This window comes from Stereum hirsutum, assembly GCF_000264905.1.
Source record: "Stereum hirsutum FP-91666 SS1 unplaced genomic scaffold STEHIscaffold_2, whole genome shotgun sequence".
Classification (NCBI taxonomy): domain Eukaryota; kingdom Fungi; phylum Basidiomycota; class Agaricomycetes; order Russulales; family Stereaceae; genus Stereum; species Stereum hirsutum.
The window spans coordinates 2632304-2647714 of record NW_006763132.1 but is presented as its reverse complement, the minus strand read 5'-3'; the positions used below and the strand labels follow the sequence as shown (position 1 = coordinate 2647714).

At 50.0% G+C, this 15411-nt stretch overlaps 3 protein-coding genes across 3 annotated transcripts; 2 read left to right on the top strand and 1 right to left on the bottom strand.

Annotated features, from left to right (window-relative positions):
• The first annotated feature begins 91 nt into the window (after positions 1–91).
• On the top strand, positions 92–2423 carry STEHIDRAFT_118459 (uncharacterized protein). Its single transcript, XM_007300061.1, has 8 exons — positions 92–339; positions 432–626; positions 701–909; positions 975–1040; positions 1108–1167; positions 1233–1559; positions 1638–2171; positions 2231–2423. Exons 2-7 carry the CDS (start codon positions 478–480, stop codon positions 2165–2167), a joined length of 1341 nt encoding a protein of 446 aa, XP_007300123.1. The 5' UTR covers positions 92–339; positions 432–477; the 3' UTR covers positions 2168–2171; positions 2231–2423.
• A 1058-nt stretch (positions 2424–3481) lies between these two features.
• Positions 3482–7050, bottom strand: STEHIDRAFT_153027 (uncharacterized protein; the record flags this gene model as incomplete). The annotated part of the gene is made up of 9 exons (XM_007300060.1): positions 3482–3597; positions 3676–3988; positions 4048–5137; positions 5196–5969; positions 6048–6332; positions 6387–6634; positions 6706–6801; positions 6857–6919; positions 6976–7050. The coding sequence occupies 9 exons, from the start codon at positions 7048–7050 to the stop codon at positions 3482–3484; spliced, it is 3060 nt and encodes a 1019-aa protein (XP_007300122.1).
• Positions 7051–9568: 2518 nt separating this feature from the next.
• On the top strand, positions 9569–15149 carry STEHIDRAFT_91484 (ABC transporter; the record flags this gene model as incomplete). The annotated part of the gene is made up of 20 exons (XM_007300059.1): positions 9569–10057; positions 10127–10722; positions 10800–10981; positions 11057–11730; positions 11786–11869; positions 11935–12446; positions 12507–12527; positions 12590–12617; positions 12688–12792; positions 12854–12904; positions 12965–13028; positions 13085–13242; positions 13303–13309; positions 13370–13499; positions 13564–13591; positions 13652–13789; positions 13851–14110; positions 14182–14336; positions 14394–14771; positions 14839–15149. 20 exons carry the CDS (start codon positions 9569–9571, stop codon positions 15033–15035), a joined length of 4257 nt encoding a protein of 1418 aa, XP_007300121.1. The 3' UTR covers positions 15036–15149.
• Between the last annotated feature and the right edge of the window lie 262 nt (positions 15150–15411).

The window sequence follows — 15411 nt, the reverse complement described above, 5'->3', positions numbered from 1 at the left end:
GTACCTGCCAATGTATATGATGTTCTCGATGATCCCGCCTCCCGCCTCTCCCGCCGTCTTCTTTCTCATTTCGACCCCTTTCCCTTCCTATCTAGTCCGGGACTCCACTCGTACCGAAAAAGTATGTATTCCGCCATTTGTGAATTCAAGCTTCGCCTCGTTTTCCTCAGCGTTGCTCCCTGTCAAATGTGTAACCATCGAGTTTAATTCTGTGTGACTGATGTTCTCGTTGGGATCCGACTGAGCCGCTCCCCCATTTCTCTGACGGATTGACAAGGTAGGAAATTTCAAGGAAACTCTGAAGAACATTTCGTCATAAGTGCCAGAGAATAGCTGGAGGTATGTTTATTTCTTATCATGGAAGTCCGTTCACAGAACGTCTGGAGGTGACGGATACATACTAATATTCTGACCGTAAACTTACCCATCAGCTCACCCGGCCAGTTCCCTCACCCACTATTGATTTGTACTATCGCAATGGCTGATTCGTCTAACCCCTCGTCTCCGCCCAAGTCTCAGGAGCCTCGCTTCGACCCTATCTTCTACCCGTGGAAGGATCAACTGCGCAACATCGGCTTCATCGGGTCGTTCGTCGCCTCGAACATGGCGCTTCAACCCGTCTACTAGTGCGTCTACCACATTCTCCCCAAACATCTGTCCATCTATTGTTTCTTGACTGATGCTGGCTGCGCTTATGTAGCCCGTGCAAGGAAGCCGGTGGAGCTCCGATACCTCCCAGCGAGTTCCGCGCGTATGTCGAGACCCATACCTGGGAGCGTCCTCAATGTTTCTGCCCTCTGCGCACTCCTGGTTTTCCAGCGCCGACCGTGCTCAAGATCCCTGTTACGACTGGCGAGCATCTAGGAGACCCTTGTCTCACATGCTCCACTATGAAATGCTCATATTTTCGTCAGTACCCACATTTCTTTCAGCCGTCCTGAACCTGACTGCGGCCTGTTACACTTTCTGTGTAGTGAACTTAGCGCACTTTGTGCGCACTCATCCAGACCTGCCGTGCAAGACTTTTCCTCTCAAGGACGGTACGTTTCAGGTTGGCTGTCATTGTCTTTTGAATCATTAGCATTAACATATCACCGATGTTCCTAGCTCACACGGGAACTTCTCTCTCACTTACTCCATTCAAGCCGACATTTCTGTTTCCCCCTGGTACGTCTGCCATCTTTATTGTGCTCGTCTTATCAGTCTTAACCTTCTTCCTGTCTTGTTGTCAGCTTCCGGAAGCAGCAACACCATCCCATCTAGCGTGTCGCCGGAACCGCTGAAGATGAAGAGTGGCCGCCGCGATAGCATGCGAAAGATCTATACGGTCTCACCTCCACGGGACTTCACATCTGTCCAACACGCGTTGAACGCCGCCGCCGCCGCCGCCACCTCGAGTACCCCCATCAAACTCGAGGATACACCCTATCCTATGAAAGCACTGTTCGACACCGCTAGCCCGTCCAGCTCTCAGGACCGTCATGGCACCGCCGGCCTTGGGGACGTCTTTACTCAGCGCCCTCGAGACTCAGAGTTTGAGTACAATATGTTCACTCAAGGTAAGCATCAAGTCGTTCTAGCAACTGTATTATGAAACATGTTCTTACTTAGTCTTCTTGCATTGTATCGTACTCTAGTGAAGGATACAGGTTTCATCGATGACTTGAGCAGATTCTGGGTCGATGTTCCACACCTTTCGGGTAGGAGGGCCTGCGACGTGCCCGTCTCTGACTCTATCGAGACCATGGAGCGTTTGTTCAGGCTTGACGGAGAGACTCAACGTGCTGGCATCACCTTCGAGGAGCTGATGCTTCTCCTTTCGCAGTGCCCGCATTGCCGCCTCATCATGACCCCCGAAAAACTTCAAGTTCACGTATGCAAGTTCGAATCCATCATGCCTAGCTACTCCAGCCCTTCATCCACCTCTCTCACTGCGCCGGGACCCTCTTCCCTTCCATCCACTCTTCGTCCTGCTAAGAACGTACCGCGCAACCTGAAGAGGAGGGCGAGCTCTTCTCTTCCCCGTTCCTACAAGGCGATGAAGGCGACGGTTGAGCACAAGGGCAAGGGAAAGGGAAAGGCAGTGGAGACTGAGACTTGTTTCGTTGAGCACGAGGATGGGACACTCGAGATTCTGTCGACTGATGACTCTGATGGCGAGAAGTGATCTGGTTCGTTTATCTACTTGATTCTGCTTTCTAGTTGTGTATCTAATATGTGATTTCTCCAGTTTTTATGCATCTATGGCAGAGATTATGTTGTGTGTGAAAAATCATGACCATCTCCTCCTTTATATCTTGGTGGTGTCATGCCTTGACGGCGGCCATGTACGTTTCTGATGTAGGCTCTGTGTGGTCCCGGGTCCGTTGTTTTTTTACGACTCCATGTACTACATGTTCTTGCCTTTGTGAATAAAATTCCAAGAGGAGTCTTTGTCTCTCTGTATATTTGTTCTTTCTGAGTGTACTCGAGACTCGAGACTCGAAACTTCAACAGTACAACACCAACTTGACGCCAATGAACTAGTGCCACTTGGGTGCCACAATGAGCAGCTCACGCGTGAGCTGAATCGGACCGCCGGACCGGCCTCGCCATATCTCAGAGCGATATTCCAGTGCTTGTCCCCGTCGATTTCTAGCGAAGCATGCATAAATAAGACATGCCCTATGTATTATGGGCATCCCAATGTATTTGTTCGACTTCAAAGCTCTGTTCTCAAGAGCAAAGGTCACAGGTTAAATATTCTGGGCAATTATCTTTCACTTAGTCGCCTGTGCCAACACACCCACTGACGCCCGCCGCATGTACCGCCCGCCGTCCTACGATACACCACCATCTTCGGCGAGCCAGCCCAATCAAATCGACTGGTCTATCTAGAGTTTTTCTTTCACGAACTTCTGTGGTGATCGAGGACAGGCTCGTCGGACATCCTCAAGACCGCTCTTTCTTATCTAGAAGCCATCCGTCAAAAGGTGCCAGAGTATATCTGGCAGACAACAATTTATCCATGTTGCGCAGACCATTCACTCCAAGTTCCGTTATTAGCTTGAGCCACGTAGAGATGTTTCTGTGCTAGCAATAACTGAATCTATCCGGTGTCTACGTGTTTGACCAGTATTGTGAAAGTGGTGCTTATAGTGGATGTGCGTCTTCAAAGTTCCATCTTTTACGTTCTCTCTTCTTCTTCATCTCTATTTCATTCTTCTGCTTGACTTCCGCATAGCCCTAAAAAATCATTATTCTAGGTCCTACAGAAGTCATTCAGTGGACTTGACGCATAGTGCCACCACTGATGGCTCATCCATCTTACTAGGCAATTCACCGTTGTTTCCTAAACGTACGGACTTGCGATAAAAACATCACATAGGCCAGAATCTTTTTTCGAAGACAAGACACGGCTAGATACAAGAAATGTACGTAGCAATCACTATTATTTCCTAGTAACTGTGTAACTACTAACACTACGGTGGGTCTGAGTCGCTCAAAGAAATCCAAAGGACTTCTTACGTTTTTGTTGGGCCTCAGGTGAAGGAGGCATTAATGAAACTGTGCTCTGGCTCTCCCTACTTCTCTTGAGCGAGGTTGACGATTGCGGGGCTAGATTTCGGAAACAAATTATTAGCCACAGTGCCGAATAGTTTGTGTTTGATACTGTTCAGATTTATCTGGACTTACGTGTCTTCAGTAGTGGTTGGTCTAGAGCCTGCGGCACACTCGCCTTGGAAGAGGCAGTTTCTCCCGTCGAAGACAAGCGGTCTCCCGAAGTAAGTTTTTCCGTTTCATGTGTAAGATCCTGAAGCACTTCACGGAGTTCGAGGAGGTTAGCATTCGGCCTCACTTGAATTGCATCGCCCATGAGAGTGGCAAGGCCATGCAGGCGAGGAAGTAGCTGAGCCACTTCATGGTCAATACGGCTTTGTACCTGAAGCATGATTGCACGGCTGTTGCATTCGTGTTGGGTGTTTGTACCCTCGGAGAGTTCAGGTTTCTGTTATGAATGTGCTATCAGTAACCTCGAGTGATGACATATATAATATAAGGGCATACGGCTGTCTGAAGTGTGGGCCCTAGGCCCTCGTCGTCATCAGCTCCTGTAGCGAGTGACTCCAGTTCCTGCTCCACGAGCAATGATGGAACACGATCCTCGATGTGAGGGGGAGGGAGTGCTGCTCTATGGATGGTCTCTCCCGGGGCGATCATCGTAGTAGGCGGTGTGGAGTCACTGTAGCCCTGAGGCCAAGTGTCGAGGGAGATGGGTGATGTTATAGATGTCGTTATCTTTTCGCCATACCAAGCCTCGTTTTTTGCCTGAATATCTAATGCTTCGTCATACGTAGACGGAAACAGATACATTTCAGGGACCTGCCCTGCAGTGATCCAATACTGGATTACGATTCGAAAAGCACGGAGGTGCTTGCATGCACCTCCTCGCCGAAGCCAGTCTGGACATGTGCAAGTCGCTGCACCTGAGCTATGTATTGAAAGCCAATATCGAGGATATGTGGTGACGGTTGTATCGGCAAACGATGTGGCACACGTTGCCCAGAGCTCATAGGCAATAGGACAAGGAACGGGAATAAGACGGCAAGCGTCGACGATAGATTGCGCATCACTGTCTCTGCGAACGTCTACGCTATACCAAGCCAGGATTCTTTGCGTTCTCTGTGTCGCAAGAGTCTGATGGTCAGGAATGTGAATGTTCCCTGCGGCAAGGGAGAAGCGTTTGCGTCGCCACTCAAGGTAATGGCGGTGGACACGCAGTTTGGCGAATATAAGGGGAAGGATGTAGGAGATGATGTAGAAGATGAGGACGTCAAATCGCAGTCGACGACCGGCGTGCTGTATTTCAGAGAGGTCATCGTTCTTCAGTACCCCGTTGAACGATTCGAGATGATTCGTAGTCGGTAAAACTCCTTCGACTGGGATACCCAAGCGAGCAGCAGCATCGTTGCGCCCACACTGAGACCAACTTCTCCACAGTGATTCGTTCATCCAAGTTTCTTCCATGTAAGAGAGAAATGCAAGCCCAGCCACAGCGAAATTTTGGCTATCCGATTCGCCCTGGAGGAGGGAGAGGTGCGACCGCTCGGAGACTATCAGGGCACAGGCACTATCGAAGGTAGTAGATGCGAGAAGTCTGCAATATTTTTCAACACATCAGTTCGAGGCCTTGAAAAAAGCAGAATAATACGCACGCATTTTCAAGGGTTCGAAGTCGGTTTTGAACGTGTGACTTCCAAACAGACTCTACACGCTTTCCAAGTAAAGAGGTTCGCTTGTTCGTCCAGCATTGGCGTACGTGGAATTTACAGAGGAGAAGAATTACGCCGGGCCAAGCTATGTTCAAAGCACCTCGCTCCTTAGTATCTGTGTCTGTGATCACTGTGGCAGGCGCAAAGATACGGCCCCGGGAAGATGGGCGTTTCGTCATCCACTCCTTCCAAGTGGTCAATAGTTTTGTGAGGATCTTCGTATCATAACCAGCATGAGTGGCACGATTTCCCGTAGGTGCTGAGAAGAGGAAGAGAGCGATTGGAACACCCTTGCGCTCTTCGTCGACGCTCATGGCGATGAATAAGAGCAGTCTCGAAGATGCGACGCCGAAAGTACCATCGAGTATCATCTGTGACTCGTACGTGTACGACCAAGCAGCATCTTCCATGTCTGGAGTGCATATACAGACTTCGAAACGCTCGGATTTGCTCGTACGAGCGGAGTAGTGAAAGACGGCTTCATAGATGGTGGGCTTGAAATTAGGATGCCCTGGCTGTAGCCATTCGTCCACATTATACTGTGGTAAGACGTCGATATCAATCCCCTTAGCTTCGTGATGGCGGCGATGAAGTCGAGAGTAATCGGATCTGCTCAGCTCGTAGCGAAAGTTGGCCCGGAGGGGGTCTGTGGTGAGCTGATCACGATAGAGACGCTGCTCGCACATCTGAGTATTACGCTTCTGCACGGTACGGATACTGTACAAGCAGAGAAAATATCAGTCACCGACGAGTCGGACTGACGTTGTAATAATATCTGGAGAATGTTTCACGTACTTTGCGCCATCTGCGAGCTGGGCCAATGCGACTTCTAGAACATGAGGATGTATCGGGATAGCGGGATAGCGAACAAGAGAGGAAGTCTGACAAGATTCATTGTGGTCGAAGTAACCTACAATACGGGTGATCATGTTTGAGTCCGTAAATGTGATATCGGCGTGCGCCAAACATCCTGTGAAGTCGTAGGGGGCGTGACGGGTCCACAGGTCCTCATTCGAGACGTTCTTGTTCAGACGGCGGGCAGTTGAGTGTTGACGGGCATCGGTATTGTAACCACAAGCGCTATGATATCAAAAAATGTAGCATAGCACGATAGAATATTGAAAAGGTATTTACCATTGAAGCAGTACCCTCTGCATATTTCCGTCCCCTGACTTCCACTTCGTACTCCATACGGTCTTCCATCTGCTCTCCAGTTGTTCACGAGTCGCGTAATCTAGGCCATGCTGAGTGAGGAGAGTATTGGCCACAGCCTGAACAGAGTCTGTGGCGATAAATGTTTTCCTATACTCCGACTGAGTCGCGTAAATATCGCTGAGGTGTTCCTTCTGTTCGGCAGTGATCCACAACTGTCTAAGCGGAACCTGTACAACACGTATATTTGTGTTTCGGAAAATCAGCCAAAGGTAAAAAGTAGTACTACCCGAAAACCAACCTTGACATCGTTCCGTCTTATATCCCATCCAATATCCGGCACATAGGAATTCTTCGACTCTTCACCCAGCCGGCACTTCTGCTCCGACGAGCTCGACTGACAATGAAAATATTTAGGGGACGTCAAATTGATAGATTGTAGTGAAATATACCTCGGTTTGGTTGTCACCTACCGCTGACTTCAACACATTTTCCGTGTCATCCGAAGATCTAGCCTAAAAAAGAGTGGAGTACTGAGTTATGTCCTCGGAAAAATACAGTCACCACTAACAATTGTTTCAGACAACGGTAATGGCAATGTCAACAACTCTATTGATGTTTCTGCGAGGTGTAAGAGTTTTGGCATGGTGTCATAAATATTATACTTGGGAACGTTAGGAGAGCGGGGTAGACGAATAGCGAGGAGTAAGCTGAGGGGAAAGTCAGCAGCACTGAATGTCTCTGCTCTAGGAGACCCTGAAAGAAATCTCGAAGGAGCATACAACTCTGATGCAAGAATACCTGTGTCGTACCATGTACACAATAGTCAAATCCAAGTCTGAGTTGCTCGCCTTCTCAAACCGATCTGCATTTGGACACGAGGGTGTGAGGGTGTCCCGAAAAGCTTGATTGAGAAGATAAAATAGAATAGCATTACTGTGGTCAGAAGAGACCATTCAGAAAATGAAACAGGTGGAGTTCCAGAAATTTGGGAAATTGAAACGATGTCTACAGAGCTGTTCTAGATGGATCAGCTCTCCTAAGACTTGTTTCGGGATAATGACCACCAAGTAAACATCGGGATTCGTTGCAAGGAAGAACACAAGGAGATCATTGTCAAATGATAATCCAGAGTGGCCTGGAGACCCGAAATTCTTCACGGAAACAAGAGCCGGAGGCAACACCTACTGCATATTCGAGAGTGGGGCAGCCCTTGTCGGGCTTCTACCCGGTTCGACGATCGACCACCAAATGTCAGCATCTCCAAGAAAGCTAAACAAGGTGAAGACACATGCATTTAACAGACCCAAGAAGCAACACACTCCACAAACCTAAGAGCAACGAGGCCACTTGACAACTAATGCGAGGAGTTCGAGCGATGCTCAGCTTCCGAGAATCAAGGGCACCCAGAATTTGTCTAAAAAATACACTCCGTATGCAGTCTGCATACCCAAATAAAATGAACAGGAGTGATATGTTGCGGCGTGGTGCGGTGTGTATCAGTGTTACTCGGCACCTGAGCGCGTGTAACTGCTCCGAGTACGTTGGGAGGTCAGAACGCTGATCCAAGACAGAATGCCCGCGGAGAGTTTCCATTGAGCTAGTGACATGAGGCTACACAAGGGGGACCGAGATGGTAGAGTGCATTGCTACTCTTGCCAGCTCCGGACACGATGCTGAACCCCACAATGGCATCAGCTCCACGAAGAAGAGAACGTCGGGCTTGCGTAAGAAGAGGCGGGAGGGGCGCGGGAGAGAAGAACGATACATCAGATCCATCAAGCTTCTTGCCAGCTTGATGGCTTCTCCGACCTGTCAATGCAAGACGGAGGAAGCCACGTCCAAGTCGAGCATTGTCGTTGCTGTCTGTGCCAGATCAAACACGTCCGTGCGCGCACGCGGAGATTCGCATTGCGTCACTCTTTGTTCACGCCTACATGCCCGCTAGAGGTGGTGCGAGTAATAAGTTGGAAGATAAGATAAGATCACCAGTCTCCTGGTACATGGCTACAACTTGTCCGTTTACTTCTGATATCTTTTCAGGCGCCACGACTCGGATTCCACAACGATCCTCTGGGAAAGGTGATATTTTCTCAAACCTCTCCGAGCACCTTTGACATAGGGTTAAAAACACCGTGATCGGCGAATTGAACCCCCGATATCCCCCAAAACCTGCCATTATTGTGCATGTGCTTATGAGGTCGTCTCTCAGTCTGTCGCCGTGCCGCTTTGTTACGCGTCGTTGCCGCCATCCTCGGTTTGGAATTCGCGTCATTGGGTGCAACACTGGATGCCTGTATTTTGGTCACACATCCCAGAATAACCTGGGTATCGGGGCGAGGTCTCTCCCGGTTCACCTTTTGGGTGTGATTTAGAACTAGAACGAGTGAGTCTATATCGTTACGGACAGGCATCCACTGAACCGGTAGGTCTAGATCTCAGGGTGGAATATATTCTGATGCAGGACACTTGCTCTAAATAGCTCTTCGAACAACTTCGTTATCTAGTGAACAGCCCCCACAACTAAATATGCCGGCATCTTCAGGTTTCAGTATGACCAGAAGTTACTCCGGGGCTCTGTGTTGAGAACTATGACGCGCCCACCACTGCGCACGATTGCGCGTCCTCGCGGCGGCGATGCCCACGAGCATAAGTTCGATACAGCTCTGGTAGCACGGTGCCGATAGGTCCTCGTGGACGGCCAACTAATATTCTTAACTCGAATGTTACCCGAATAGACGCGTCAACGGCTGATTAATGATTACTGACAATCCTGGTAAACTGGTGGACGATCGTTCGATGAACGTACTGGATCTAACGGACTACTCTCTTTTGGGTTCGCTGACACATATATCAGCTTGAGGCTTTCGTTGCTTTCTCGTCTTGCTAAGGCTTGTCGTCGTCCTGTATCTTCTCAGCCGCTCCTCGGTGTTGACCTCGGGTCACTTATACTCCATGGGTACGAGCAGCATCGCGCCCAAGGATGGCTCTCCTCCCACAACCGCCTTCGAGCTCAAGAAGTTTGGTGAGAATGTCCAGGACAATGCATGCATTTCAAAGAAACGCTTCGGGAAATTTGAAGGGTATGTCAATGGCCCACTCTCCCTCGCATGCCGCCCTCGTTTGGAGCTTTATCGACACTAATATCAACGATGATACGTAGGATGATTAAAGGATGCTTCTTTCCCCTCGATCCTCCTCCTCCTCCGAAGAGCGTTGATGATGCGGCTTACACCCCAGAAGCAACCGCCAGTTTCTTCAGCTTGCTCACGTTCTCCTGGCTGACGCCCCTCATGGCACTCGGATTTTCCCGTCCGCTCGAGGCCCCAGATCTATGGAGGCTTCAGGACCATCGCTCCTCCGCTGTCATCTCTGACAAGATCTTGAGTTCATTCACCGCTCGAAGGGCGAAGGCAGACGAGTGGAATGCTCGGCTCGATAAGGGAGAGATTAGTCCGGGAGTGGTGAAGAGGACGTGGTGGAACGTGACGGGCAAGAAGGAGAAGAAAGCGAAGGAGTGGCGAGAGGCGCATAAGAAGAAGGCAAGCTTGGCTATGGCGATGAATGACAGTGTCATGGCCTGGTTCTGGTGGGGCGGGGTATTCAAGCTCATCAGCGACATGTCCCAAGTCACTAGCCCTCTTCTGGTCAAAGTACGGATAGTCTCCTCCACTCAAGTGAATGACCCGTATTCATCGATAGCTTAACCCTCTGTCGCATAGGCCCTCATTAACTTCGCTACGGCCTCATACGATGCACATCAACTTGGTCAACGCGCACCTTCCATCGGTAAAGGATTGGGATACGCTTTTGGTCTCCTCGCCCTTCAAGCTCTCGGTTTCGTCGCCAATCACCATTACTTCTACCGGACCGCATCCACTGGCGTCCTCCTCCGTGGCGGCCTCATAACTTCTATATACTCCCTGGCCTTGCGGCTCACCACACGCTCCCGCTCTAAATTACCCAACGGACGTCTTGTTAATCACATCTCGACCGACGTCTCCCGCATCGACTTCTGCTGCCAGAACTTCCACGTATGCTGGACGGCGCCGGTGACGTTGATCGTCTGTCTAGTGCAGTTGATCATCAACCTTGGTCCAAGCGCGCTGGCTGGTTTCGCGACGTTTGTGGCTTTAGTGCCGGTACAGGGAATTTTCATCGGAGGGCTGATCAAGAATCGGGTTAACGCTATGGTCTGGACGGATAAGAGGGTCAAAGCGTTGCAGGAGCTGTTTGGGGGTATGATGGTGATCAAGTATTTTACTTGGGAGGTGCCGATGTTGAAGAGGGTCAGGGAGTATCGACGGCAGGAGATGGCGTATGTCCACGATTTTCCCTCCGTTTTCTTCGCCCATATCTACTTAGGTATAGTGCTGAAAGAGCTCTACTCTACAGATACGTGCGCACCCTCCTGTTCATCAAGTCGGCAAACTCAGCGCTTATGCTGGCGACTCCTGCGCTCGCGGCCGTGGTCGCGTTCCTCGTCTACTCAGCCTCAGGCCACACTCTGAACCCCGCCAATATTTTCGCCTCACTCACACTATTCACACTTCTTCGCATGCCGCTCGGTTTCCTTCGTACGTGCATGAGTTTTCAAACCGTCATAGTCCCTTCGTAAATGATGTGACTCATACTGACGCACTTACATTCAGCGATGTCCATTGGCTCAATTACCGACGCAAGTAACGCCGTCAAACGCCTACAAGAAGTCTTCGAAGCCGAACTAGTCACTGAGACCCTCATCACCGATCTTTCCTTGCCAAACGCTCTCGAGGTTAAGGACGCCTCATTCTCTTGGGACATCACGGCCAAGGATGCGGCGGAGATCAACAAGACGCCCGACATAAAGGATGTCAAGATCCGGATGGGACCAGGTGGTGGTGGACCGAAATCTAAGGCTAAGGACAATGGTAAAGGGAAGGGTAAAGGGAAAGACGAGGGTAAGGATGGCGTGAAGGCGTCGTTTCCATCTCCGGACCCCTCGGCCGACAAACAGTCAGTCTTCACCATTGACAACATCTCACTTACCATTCCCCGTGGATCCCTCGTCGCAATCGTCGGCCCTGTTGGCTCTGGCAAGACTTCGCTCCTACAAGGTCTCATCGGCGAAATGCGCCGAGCCTCCGAGCCAGAGAGCGTCAAGTTTGGTGGTAGTGTGGCGTACTGCTCGCAGAGCGCATGGATACAGAATGCGAGTATTAGGGAGAACATTTGCTTTGGGAGGAATTTCGAGGAAGAGAGCTATTGGAAAGCGGTGAGGGATGCTTGTCTTGGCATGGATTTGGAGATGCTACCCCACGGTGACCTGACAGAAGTCGGGGAGAAGGTAACTTCACAACTCTTGCTCTGACAATGATCGCTGACTGGGCTGAATTATGCAGGGAATATCCCTCTCAGGCGGTCAGAAGCAAAGGTTGAACATCGCTCGCGCCATCTATTCAGACTGCGACATCATGATCTTCGACGTAAGCGCCCTCTTTAGATCGCAACGTGCTGCATTCGCCAGACTTACGATCTATATCATATACAGGATCCTCTGTCTGCTCTGGACGCTCACGTCGGAGAGTCTGTCTTCAATAATGTCCTCCTCAACGCCTCCTCTGGCAAGACTCGCATCCTCGTTACCCACGCTCTACATTTCTTATCCCAGGCTGACTACATCTACACGCTCGACAATGGGAAGATCGCCGAACACGGGACCTACGAACAGCTTATGTCTAGTCCTGGAGGTGTGTTCGCGAGTCTCATCGATGAATTCTTGTCAAAAGATCAGGGCGTTGCGGTAAAGACGGACGGTGATGCCGGGGTCGTAAAGGGGGTGCCAAAGGACATCGAACAGAATGAGGACGAGAAAGATACGAAGAAGGGAGCTTCGGTCGTGCAGGCGCCACAGATGATGCAGGAGGAGGAGAGGAATAAGGGGTCCGTGGACTGGAGCGTTTATGGAGCGTATTTGAAAGCCGGGCATGGAGGATTCCTCGGGCCGTTCTTCTTGGTGGCGCTGGTGATCTGGCAGGGCACGCAGGTTATGTCTTCGTATTGGTGAGTATTTCTTGCTTCTTCCTGCATCTTCTAATATCGACGCACGTTCTACTCTGGTAGGCTTGTATACTGGCAGGAAATGTAGGTCACTTGATAACTAGTTCGGTGTCATCGTGATGAGTGCATGCTGACATTACCTTTAGGAAATGGGCGGAACCACAAGGCTTTTATGTATGTCTATCAGCCTTTACAGCTGCCCCGTCGTATGTTCACAACTCATACTCCTACATATCTTCATCAGATGGGTATCTACGCAGCGCTCGGCTTTGGTCAAGCCCTCACAGGTCTTTTCATGGGTGTCATGATGTCCTTGATCGTCTATTCCGCGTCAAAGCGACTTCACCACGTCCGTTTTTCTCATTTCTGGTCTGGAAGAGTCCGTTCGATTGCTGACTCTACATTTAAAGAATGCTCTCAACCGCGTCATGCATGCACCGATGTCGTTCTTTGAAACTACAGTACGCCACCCTCCGCTGTTTTCCCTTCATAGCAATCTTCAGCTGACTTGACTATGTTAGCCGCTTGGTCGTATTATGAATAGGTTCTCCAAAGACGTGGACGCACTTGACAACGTCATCGCGGGTACGGCGATCCCATTTGTGACCAAACGGCGGAAATTTACACGGAGTTGTTTACAGATGACCTGCGCATGTTCATCAACATGGCTGCCGGTGCAGTCGGAGCAATTATTCTCATTGCTATTATTCTCCCCTGGTTCTTAGTCGCGGTTGCCGTGTGTGCCGTCTTGTATGCATTAGCGTCGGCCTATTATAGAGCTAGTGCGGTTGAGATCAAGGTGCGTTTTCGTCTCTCATATCATGAAATTCCTCAAGCTCATCGATGGACGATTTGACAGCGACTGGGTAAGCTCTCATACGGTCAACTCATTCAACATTTGTGAACGGCACTGACGCACGGGATAGATGCCATCCTGCGTTCTTCGCTGTACTCTCACTTCTCTGAGTCTTTGTCTGGCTTGGCCACCATACGGGCATACGGCGAATTTGAAAGGTTCCACAACGAGAATGAGAAATTGGTCGACATCGAGAACCGGTGAGGTACTCACTTATTTTGACCGTGTCCACAATTATTGACTTGGCCATTTTTATTTATATAGAGCTTATTGGATGACAGTGGTAAACCAGGTTCGCCGTCTCTCGCTGCTTTCAACTGCTTGTTATCCGGTATTTATCGTTGATTTATAGAGGTGGCTTGGAATACGACTGGATTGTTTTGGGGCGCTTCTTACTTTCGCCGTCGCCGTCTTGACCGTCGGAACGCGGTTTACCATCTCTCCCGCACAGACCGGCGTTGTGCTCTCATACATCCTCCAGGTCCAAGTTGTACGCATCACGTCCGGCTTCGTAAATATCTTTCACTCACGATTGGTTCTAATATTTGTAGACTTTCGGATACCTCATCCGCCAATTGTCCCAAGTCGAGAACGATATGAACTCGGTCGAGCGGATGGTATACTACACGGAGCACATCGAACAAGAGGCGCCACATGAGATTGAATCAGTCAAGCCACCAGCATCTTGGCCCTCTGCGGGTGAAATTGAACTCAAGGATGTGGCCATGAGGTATAGACCAAGTCTACCCCCTGTTCTCAAAGGCCTTAGTCTCTCAGTTCGAAGCGGCGAGAAGATCGGGATTGTGGGTCGGTGAGTGGCAACTAGAAATGGTGGGCAAGAAGACTAGCTGAGCTGACTACTGTTCGTACCTTGACTTGCAGAACTGGCGCTGGAAAGTCTTCCGTCATGGTCGCACTGTTCAGGATCGTGGAAGCGATGTCCGGGTCTATGACTATCGACGGCATAGACATCTCGAAAGTTGGACTTGCGGATGTTCGAGGCGCGTTATCCATCATTCCTCAGGAAGCCACTCTATGTGAGTATCCTCACTGTTCTTCTGACTCAACACCACCTCTGATGTTTTGATGGTCAGTCTCTGGGACACTGCGCAGCAATTTGGATCCATTCAATGTACACGATGATGCGAAGCTATGGGACGCCCTCAAGCGTTCGTACCTCGTGGAGCAGATTCCAGGTCAACGGTCATCCACTGAGCCCGCCCACAAGGACGGATCGAGTACTCCGTCTGTATCTAACCCTCGCTTCAGCCTGGACAGTCCTATCGACGCAGAAGGCGCGAACCTATCTATCGGCCAACGATCGCTCGTCTCGCTTGCGCGAGCTCTGGTCAAGGACAGCAGAATCCTCGTTCTGGACGAGGCAACGGCATCCGTTGATTACGAAACGGACAGGAATATCCAGAAGACCATCGCAACTGAGTTCGGGGACCGGACTATTCTCTGCATCGCTCGTATGCTCTACTCCTCCGTGTTGGGCCTGACTTTTTCGCTGACCACGGTTTGTTGTCGTATCTCCAGATCGTCTGCGGACTATCATATCGTATGACAGGATATGCGTGCTCGACGCCGGGAAGATTGCTGAACTCGACACACCGGAGAACTTATATCAGATAGAGAATGGGGTCTTCCGCGGTATGTGTGAACGGTCAGGTATAACTTTGAATGATCTACGACATGCTACGAAGGAGCGTGGGGTGGAGGGTGGTAGCAAGTAGTGATGAGGGAATGAGAAAGTAGTGGCTGTCCGAATATACCCGCCTGCTTTGGCATACTATACGCTTCAATTATCCCTGCTCAGTCCTAATCTGAATGTCACTTTGATGATTAACGGCACATGATATAAACCTTTCTCTGATGCTATCGTGGACCATGCAAAACAAGTAGACAGGCCAAACACCACATTCCCACCAATATTCAGGGGTGGTATCGAGGTCCGATTGTTTAACAACGCGCTCGTAGTCTGTGAATTGAAGGTTAGTCATATACCCTGCTCACTGTACCGAACGTAAATGTTCATTTTGAGTAGCAGCTCGGATGCTCACACGACTGACTTCAGAGTATGGATTATGTGAAGAGAAATTCGTATGAGAT